This window comes from Condylura cristata, unplaced genomic scaffold (assembly GCF_000260355.1).
Source record: "Condylura cristata isolate star-nosed mole 26May11 unplaced genomic scaffold, ConCri1.0 scaffold00015, whole genome shotgun sequence".
NCBI classification, from domain to species: domain Eukaryota; kingdom Metazoa; phylum Chordata; class Mammalia; order Eulipotyphla; family Talpidae; genus Condylura; species Condylura cristata.
In genome coordinates, this window is record NW_004567116.1 from 1,179,110 (window position 1) to 1,187,791 (window position 8,682).

Here is an 8,682-nt window from a genome sequence, read left to right on the forward strand (position 1 = left end):
CCCGCTGGCTTTCGGGGTGACGGGGGCAAGTGGGAGGGTGGGGTCTAGGCCTCCGGGAGCCTGAGGCCTTCGGGGCACAGCGAGGCTCGGCCCGGTGGTGCCAGCCTGGTTCCCTGGGAAGGTGTCAGCGGAGACGCGAGCAGGTGACCCACATGCCATCTCTGAAGTGACAGCCGGCCCTGGACCACATGGCCACTGGCACGCTGGACTCCGCCACGCAGCCTGTCAGGGCATCTCGCGTCGGGTCCCCAGTGGTTTCTAGTCCTGTCCCGGTAGCATGCTGTCACCCCACTGTTTGATGAGCAGAACTGAGGGCCCTGTACAAAGGACATGGGCACAGGTACCTTAGGCAGCACCTGTGGGGAGGTGGATGAGCAGAGGATGAGGCCACGGGCTGCGGGACTTGCCCCAGAGACCGCTAGAGAGGGGGTGGCCGGCTCTTCTGTGAGGGGCTCAGCTTGCCCTGTGTGGGGAGCTGATGGCTGGGGCACTGAGGAGGAGCCCGGCCGGCGCCGTGGCCCGGAACCAGGCCGCGGTCCAGAGGCGCAGACACGATCGCCCCACGTGAGAGACCCGGAGGAGAGGCCAGTGTGGGTGGCGGTCGGGAGCGTCCATCACCCCGGGGGGCCTGGGTCACTGAGGGGCACGCGGAGCCCAGGAGGAGCCAGGAGGGATGACGTGCTGTGAGGCGCGGCCTGGTGAGGCCCTGGGACCCGCCCTGGGGGTCCTACGGGGTCGAGGAGCACTTGGGGGGGCCTGGGGAGGGCAGGCGAGGCTGAGTGAGAGGTGTTGGCCGAGCTCCAGGCGAGGATGCGGGGTTGGGGGGGCACCAGGGAGGGCAGAAGGTGCCTGGGCCAGGCTTGAGGGGCGGCTCTGGGCGTGCGGGTGAGGGTGGCCGCCCGCGCCTTCCTGCTCCCGGCTGTGGGGAGGTGCTGGTTTGGGGAGGCGGAGGGCAGGAGGGAGGGGTGGGCCCCGGCGTGGGTGAGAGGGATGGTGGGGGGTGCTGCCTCAGCCCGCCCCCCAGCAGCGCAGTGACGCCCGCCCGCCCGCCTCTGTCCTGCAGACCAACATCCCCTTCCTGCAGAACGTGCTCAACAACCAGCAGTTCCTGGCCGGCACGGTGGACACGCAGTTCATCGACGAGAACCCAGAGCTGTTCCAGCTGCGGCCGGCTCAGAACCGGGCCCAGAAGCTGCTGCACTACCTCGGTCTGGCTCCGGGTGGCGCTGCCCCCCAGGCCTGCTCCTGGCCCCCCTTCACGCCCACGCACCCGCAGGCTCCTGTTTCATCCCTGTGGCCTCCTTGGGCTGTGGGAGGCCCTGGCTTTGGAGAGGGCGGGGCCCAGGGGGCAGCCCCGCCCCAGCCCCCCCAGCCCTGACCGCCCAGGTCCCTGACCCTCGGCCCTCGGTCCCTGCAGGACACGTGATGGTGAACGGCCCAACCACCCCGATTCCTGTCAAGGCCAGCCCCAGCCCCACGGATCCCATTGTCCCGGCAGTGCCCATAGGTAGGTGAGAGACTCCTGCTAACTGGGGGCACGTGGCCGCCACCCCAGGACAGCGGGTGCTGACGGTCGCCCGCCTAGGCCCGCCCCCGACTGGCTTCAGAGACATCCTGCTGCGGGAGGGTCCTGAGGGCTTCGCCAGAGCCGTGCGCCGTCACCCGGGGCTGCTGCTGATGGACACGACCTTCCGGGACGCCCACCAGTCGCTGCTGGCCACGCGCGTGCGAACCCACGATCTCAAGAAGATCGCCCCCTACGCCGCCCACAACTTCAGCAGGCTCTTCAGCATGGAGAACTGGGGAGGTAGGGCGCCCTCGGGCACCCCTGTGGGCCCGGCAGAGGAGGCGAGAAGCCGGGTGTGAACACTGAAGGGGGGGGGTGCCCGCTGGCCAGGTTGGGGTGGGGCTGGGCGAGGCCCCGGGGCTGGGCCCTCTGGATGGTGGCGGAGGAGACACCAGCCCCTTGGTTATAGCGCAGGATTGGGGTGAGGGCCCAGGAGGGGTACAGATCTGTGGAGGGAGAAGTTTGCGGGGTCCGGTGGAAGGTGGGGGCCCCGGGCACCGAGCAGAGCCCGGGTTTGGGCGCCCCAACTGCAGCGCCCACCTCCCGCCCGCAGGCGCCACCTTCGACGTCGCCATGCGCTTCCTGTACGAGTGCCCCTGGCGGCGGCTCCAGGAGCTGCGGGAGCTCATCCCCAACATCCCCTTCCAGATGCTGCTGCGGGGGGCCAACGCCGTGGGCTACACCAACTACCCCGACAACGTGGTCTTCAAGTGAGCCTGGGGGACCCTGCGCCCCGCACAGGCTGGAACCCAGCTCGGTGGCTGTGCCCAGCGCTGAGCCAGGGCAAGCGGCCGCTGTAAAGCGGGAGCTGGACCGTCCAGGCCCAGGCTGGGGCCCGGGAGGGCGGGCGGCCGCCGGGGGTGCAGGGGGGGGCTGGTTCCAGCCCAGGACGCCTGGGCTCCACCCCCCTTACCCGCCTCTGCCAGGCCCCGCCCCCGGGGCGTGGCTGAGCCCAGGTCGAAGCCCGCTGCCCCGCGCAGGTTCTGCGAGGTGGCCAAGGAGAACGGCATGGACGTCTTCCGGGTCTTCGACTCCCTCAACTACCTGCCCAACCTCCTGCTGGGCATGGAGGCGGTGGGCAGCGCGGGCGGCGTGGTGGAGGCCGCCATCTCCTACACGGGCGACGTGGCCGACCCCAGCCGCACCAAGTACTCCCTGCAGTACTACCTGGACCTGGCGGAGGAGCTGGTGCGCGCCGGCACCCACATCCTGTGCATCAAGGTGCCGGCCCACCTCCGGCCCCACCGCCCCTCCCGGCCCTCGGCCCTCCCGGCCCCCTCACTTCGCTCTCTCCGGCCCCCCTAGGACATGGCCGGGCTGCTGAAGCCCGCGGCCTGCACCATGCTGGTCAGCTCCCTCCGGGACCGCTTCCCTGACCTGCCGCTGCACATCCACACCCACGACACCTCGGGGGCGGGCGTGGCCGCCATGCTGGCCTGTGCCCAGGCTGGGGCGGATGTCGTGGACGTGGCCGCCGACGCCATGTCTGGGATGACGTCGCAGCCCAGCATGGGGGCCCTGGTGGCCTGCACCCGAGGGACGCCCCTGGACACAGGTAGGCCCAGGGTAGCCCACGGCTCCTCCCCTCCAGCCCAGCGGGGTCTGGCCCAGCCCGCCTCCCTCACCCGAGCCTGGCAGGCCCAGCCCGCCGCGGGGCCTGGGGGGCTCGGCCGCCACCCCAGCCCCCTCTGGCCTCTGCAGGGGTGCCTCTGGAGCGAGTGTTTGACTACAGCGAGTACTGGGAGGGGGCCCGGGGGCTGTACTCGGCCTTCGACTGCACGGCCACCATGAAGTCTGGCAACTCGGACGTGTACGAGAACGAGATCCCTGGGGGCCAGTACACCAACCTGCACTTCCAGGCACACAGCATGGGGCTGGGCTCCAAGTTCAAGGAGGTCAAGAAGGCCTACGTGGAGGCCAACCAGATGCTGGGCGACCTCATCAAGGTGAGTGGGCCCCGCGCGCACCTCCGGGCGCCCACCCGCGCCGGGCCGCCTGACCCTCGGCCCGCTCCCCAGGTGACGCCCTCCTCCAAGATCGTGGGAGACCTGGCCCAGTTCATGGTGCAGAACGGGCTGAGCCGGGCGGAGGCCGAGGCCCAGGCGGAGGAGCTGTCCTTCCCGCGCTCCGTGGTGGAGTTCCTGCAGGGCTACATCGGCATCCCGCACGGGGGCTTCCCCGAGCCCTTCCGCTCCAAGGTGGGACGGGCCAGCCCCGCTCAGCGCCGCGGGAGGGGGGCCGGCCGGCTCCCCTCGGCTCGAGCCTCTTCCCGCTTCCCGCCAGGTGCTGAAGGACCTGCCGAGAGTGGAAGGGCGGCCGGGAGCGTCCCTCTCGCCCCTGGACCTGCAGGCCCTGGAGAAGGAGCTGACAGACAGGCACGGGGAGGAGGTGACCCCAGAGGATGTGCTGTCTGCGGCCATGTACCCCGACGTCTTTACCCACTTCAAGGACTTCACTGCCACCTTCGGGCCCCTGGACAGCCTCAACACCCGGCTCTTCCTGCAGGGACCCAAGATCGCGGAGGAGTTTGAGGTCAGTGGCCCGGCACCTCTGGGCCCTGCGCGCAGGGCGCGGCGTCTGCTCGGGGTCACGTGCCCTGGAGAGACCGGGGGACTTGGCCTTTACTAATGAGCTGAAGGAGTGGGAGCCTCGCCTCGGGCTGCGTCAGGGGTTGCTCTGCCCCCAGCCCCGAGCGCCGCAGCCCCGGGCCTGCACCTTCTCCCGGCAGGTGGAGCTGGAGCGGGGCAAGACGCTGCACATCAAGGCCCTCGCCATAAGCGACCTGAACCGGGCTGGCCAGAGGCAGGTCTTCTTCGAGCTCAATGGACAGCTGCGGTCAATTCTGGTTAAGGACACGCAGGCCATGAAGGTACAGCTCCCCAGAGCCACGCGGCGGGGCGGGGGGCCAGGGAGCCTGCGCTCACACCCTCGCCCCTCTGCAGGAGATGCACTTCCACCCCAAGGCCTTGAAGGACGTGAAAGGCCAGATCGGGGCACCCATGCCCGGGAAGGTGATAGACATCAAGGTGGCCGCAGGGGCCAAGGTGGCCAAGGGCCAGCCCCTGTGTGTGCTCAGCGCCATGAAGATGGAGACCGTGGTGACCTCGCCCATGGAGGGCACTGTCTGCAAGATTCATGTGACCAAGGATATGACGCTGGAAGGGGACGACCTCATCCTGGAGATCGAGTGATCGGGCCCTGGACTGGCAGCCTGGCCGTCCCCACCCCAGGCTTCAACAGACACTGCGCTGCCAGGCGGGCCCAGGCCGGCCAGTGCCTGAGGCAGGAAGGCCGTCCCGGAGCGCCCGCCCGCCCCAGCGACCGGAGGGACGCCCCGCAGCGGCCCACCCTCCCCGCGCTGCTGTCCTTCCCGCCGCGGACGGCCGTCCGAGTCTTCATCTCTTGCCAAATAAGGGTCCTCCCTGTGCTGGAGACTGCAGGTGGGGGCGCAGGGGGCAGGTTTCTGGGTCCCACCTCTGGATGGGGAGCCCTGCGGCCCGGGTCCTGAGAACGCAGCTCAATAAAACTGGCTTCCCCCGCCCTCGTGGAGGGTCTGTGACGCCCGCCCCAGCGCCACGCCGCAGGGGGCAGGGCTGCCGCCTGGACTCGCCGTGGGGGAAGGCAGCTCACCCCTTACACGGGACAGCGGCCCGCCAGAGCACCACCCCCCGCACCTGGCAAGGCGAGGCTGTGCTGAGTAGAGGAGGGGGACGCGCAGCTTCGGGAGGGGCAGAGCCCGGGTCTCGCCGCCCCCGGGCCAGCAGCAGGTACATCAACACCCTGGGTGGGCCTGTGCGTGTCTCCTGAGGGCCACAGAGGCCCACTCTCAGCCCTCTGCCTCCTGGACAGCTGCGACGCGGCTCGGGGGGACAGTGTCAGGAGGGGCGACATGGGGCGCCCTCAGGTGGCACGGCCTAGCGGGCGCGGGTCTGGTCAGCCCTGTTTCCTTTGCTTTGAACATCAGCTTCGGGGCACGGACCGGGCATAACTTGTCCAGTGCAAATCACCACAGAAAAGGTTGCTTTAAACGAAGGCCATCCTGAGAGCCAGGGGAGCGAGCAGAGGCCAGCGGCTCTCACAGCCTGCGCCTGCAGCCTCGGCTCCGGCACCTCCCAGCCCGGGCCCGCGGCAGAGGGGGCGCCCCAGCAGCTGGCAGGGGCCTACGTGGGCGCCGCTTCCATTTTAGACCCGTCTCCTCTCGTGACTTAGGCGGACTCAGGTGGTCCTGTGACACCCTCAGTGACCCTCCGGCCCTCTCAGAGTCCGACACAGGCTGGAGGCTCCATGCCCTGGGCAGGCTGGGTGCCGTCCACCTCTGTGAGACTTGGAATGTGGCTCAGGAAGGACCCACAAGCCCGAGACAGCTTGAGCCGCCCCCCTCAAGCCCCCCGTTTCCTACACCAGGGCCAACCAGGCTGGTGCACCCAGAGGTCAGTGTCAGGGTGCCGGCCAGGCGGTGGGCACGCTCCCAAGGCCCACGCGGACTGATTCTCACAGGCCCAGGCGTGTTACCCAAGTTAAATCTCTTTAATGTCCCAATACAAAGTCCTAATGCAAAAAGACAGTGAGAAAACCCTGGGAAACTGGGGGGGGGCCTTTGTAGACTCCACCCCCGAGCAGCTTTCGGAGCAGGGGTGCGGGGGCTCAGAGACGCAGCAGCCCAAGGCGGCCGGGGGGCCGCCCGTCCCCAGCGGCGCCTCACCCTCCTGCCGAGGGCCGCGCCCCGGGAAGTCTGCGCCTTCCTCGTGGTCCCTGCGATTCAACTGGCTCTGGCTTCCATCCCCTACAAAAATTCCTGAGATCTCGGGGGCCCCAGCCAAGCTCGTCCCCCGCAGTCCCCCTCGCTGGGGGGGGCCGGGCAGCCCGTGAGAGTCCGTAGGAGTACGCAGGAGAGCGGGGGTCAGGAGCACAGAGGGGCCTCTGCGTCTCCCGCCCGCTCCAAGAGCACACAGAGCGGGAGGCTGCCGTAGAGCTTGGGGTCCGTGAGGGGCTGCAGCAGGAGCAGGAAGAGTCCCACGCCCAGGGCGTAGCCTGCCAGCAGCGGCCGCCTCTGCGGATGCTCCAGGGCCGCGCACACCGCGGGGAAGCCCATGTAATTGCAGAAGGAGTGACAGAGAACCGGCCCGATCAGGTGTCCTGGGAAGGGAGACGCCCCGCTCAGCGCGGTCCCACTACCTCCCTGGGCGCTTCTGGGCTAACAGCTCTCAGCCCCCCGCCCCTGGCCGGGGCCCCCTGCTCCTCCGCCCACACACCGGCCTCTGCCTCCAGCCACTCGACTTCACCAGGCCTCGGGCCCAGTTCCCCCTACCTCGGGCTGGTGGCAGGAGGACTCGCTGCCCTAGAGCACACAGTATCCCCGTTCTCCCGCCCACGCCTGTGGGCCCGAGCTCCCAGGACCCCGCGAGAGGCTGAGGACCAACCTGTGCGGATGAAGAGGAAGGCAGTGTAGGCACCGAAGACGGCTGTGTAGGAGAACTGGAACGCTGCAGACGGGAGGCCGCGAGTGACCACAGCTGCGCGCCCTTCCTGCCCCGGCACTGCACACCCGTCCGCGGGGACATCCCCTTCCCCTGGGGGCGCTGGCCACCTGCCCTGGCACCTATGGCTGTCCTCTGCACCCCAATGCCCACGGGTAGAGGCCCCTCTAGTACTGTAGCCCTCTGTTCCCAAGTCTTCCTCAAGAGCAGCTACGAAGGACACCCCCACACCCCACCCAGGACTGCCCCCGGCAAGCGCTTCAGGACTCACCTGCAGACAAGAAGATACTCCCTACGCTGTTCTGGCGGAAACGAAGCTGTTCAAAAATGTGGTGGAAATGGGCTAGGAGGGAAGGAGACCCATGTCACTACCCCTGGCTTGCCCGGCAGCCTTGCCCTTGCTCGACCCCCTCTTCGGCTGTCATGCAGAAAACACGCACTGGGATCGGGCTGGGAAGACTCACCAACTCCAAAGAAGAGCGGGCAGGTGAACACGGCGGGTCCCAGGCCCGTGCACGGAGCTAACATGGGCAGCATGCAGGCCCGGAACACCAGCTCCTCTGTCAGGGGTGCGATCACTTGGTTCCGCAGCCAGCGCATGTCTGTGAGGCAGCGCGCCCAGGAGCGAGGGGCTAGTGAGGGAATTCAGGACAAGCAGTGAGCGACTAGTGAGCGGACAGCGACCAGGGGCCCTCAGGGACCCTCTCCTACGACCTCGCCTTGGCCAGATTCAGATTAGGCATTTAGATTCCTGAGAACAGTTAAGGGTTGAGCTCTATTAGCCCTGCTAAAACGTCTCAAAGGGAAAGAAAGGAAAAGCATTAGAGGCGCTGAGCAGGGTATCTTGCTGGTAAACTGGAAACATCAAAATCTCCCAAAGATCAACTCTGGCATGGGGGTATCAGAGGAAGCAAGCGACGGTGCTCTCGACTCGCTTACACTGAGACAAGTTACCACCACTGCTGGGGTCCTAAGGGCCTCCTTGGACACCAGGAACCAGCTCTCAGCGACCAGCCTCCAAGTGATCCTATTTTACTGGTGAGGACACAGGACATCTCATGCAGGCCCCCAGTCCAGGCCCCACCTTCACCCTCTTGCCAGTGTCCTGGATTGCCTGTACCCACTTTCTACCTCAGCCCTGAAGACGCACCTAAAACCACCTTCAACCCATCTGCCAGGTCACAGGAGCAATCCATAGAGAGCTGCATCAGTGGGCCCAGGAAAAGGATCTGGGAGGGAGGGCAGAAAAACAGGAAGATCGAAGGAAAGGCGACGAAGCCCGGTGCCTCTGCCCAACAAGGCCCGTTACACTCCAGGCTCCTGGTCTCGCACCGCCCTTCCTACCCACACACCGAAGGGGGCCTGAGCCATCTCACAAGCCCGCCGTCCATCCGTCAAACACTGGACGCAACCAGGACCAGGAAAAGGTGAGGGCAAGGCCGCCACCTAATCACAAACCGCAAGGACGGACGAAGAAGGCAGCAGCACTCACCATGGTCAGCAGCAGGGGCAGCAGTGCGGCCGGGAAAATGCCCTCCAGCCTGAAGCCCATCAGGGAGAGTAGGGATGTGCCTGGCTGAGCCACAGGAAAGGGGGCATCAGTCTTGTTCCCTACCCCAAGGGCCCCCGAGGCTTCTC

The 8,682-nt window shown here is 67.6% G+C and overlaps 2 protein-coding genes across 4 annotated transcripts in view; one reads left to right on the plus strand and one right to left on the minus strand.

The window, feature by feature from the left end:
* PC (pyruvate carboxylase) overlaps window positions 1-5,105 on the plus strand; it is a 64,830-nt gene extending 59,725 nt beyond the window's left edge. Inside the window, exons 12-22 of the mRNA XM_004682580.2 lie at window positions 1,064-1,208; window positions 1,418-1,507; window positions 1,586-1,807; window positions 2,121-2,277; window positions 2,548-2,788; window positions 2,873-3,122; window positions 3,269-3,513; window positions 3,586-3,765; window positions 3,851-4,099; window positions 4,296-4,436; window positions 4,510-5,105. Of these exons, the coding sequence (XP_004682637.1) occupies window positions 1,064-1,208; window positions 1,418-1,507; window positions 1,586-1,807; window positions 2,121-2,277; window positions 2,548-2,788; window positions 2,873-3,122; window positions 3,269-3,513; window positions 3,586-3,765; window positions 3,851-4,099; window positions 4,296-4,436; window positions 4,510-4,758 (2,169 nt within the window). The 3' untranslated portion in view covers window positions 4,759-5,105. The remainder of the gene's footprint in view (window positions 1-1,063; window positions 1,209-1,417; window positions 1,508-1,585; window positions 1,808-2,120; window positions 2,278-2,547; window positions 2,789-2,872; window positions 3,123-3,268; window positions 3,514-3,585; window positions 3,766-3,850; window positions 4,100-4,295; window positions 4,437-4,509) is intronic.
* Window positions 5,106-6,084: 979 nt separating this feature from the next.
* On the minus strand, window positions 6,085-8,617 carry RCE1 (Ras converting CAAX endopeptidase 1). Of its 3 annotated transcripts, none has more exons than XM_012725075.1 (6): window positions 8,537-8,617; window positions 8,195-8,273; window positions 7,509-7,676; window positions 7,316-7,387; window positions 6,876-6,987; window positions 6,085-6,703 (listed from the first exon to the last, which is right to left on the minus strand). In XM_012725075.1, exons 1-6 carry the CDS (start codon window positions 8,594-8,596, stop codon window positions 6,085-6,087), a joined length of 1,110 nt encoding a protein of 369 aa, XP_012580529.1. In that variant the 5' UTR covers window positions 8,597-8,617. The 3 variants fall into 3 exon arrangements, with proteins under 3 accessions (XP_012580529.1, XP_012580530.1, XP_004682636.1); XM_004682579.2 differs by lacking the exon at window positions 6,876-6,987 and adding an exon at window positions 6,988-7,050 and having other exon boundaries at window positions 6,371-6,703; XM_012725076.1 differs by lacking the exon at window positions 8,537-8,617 and having other exon boundaries at window positions 7,984-8,267.
* Window positions 8,618-8,682: the final 65 nt, after the last annotated feature.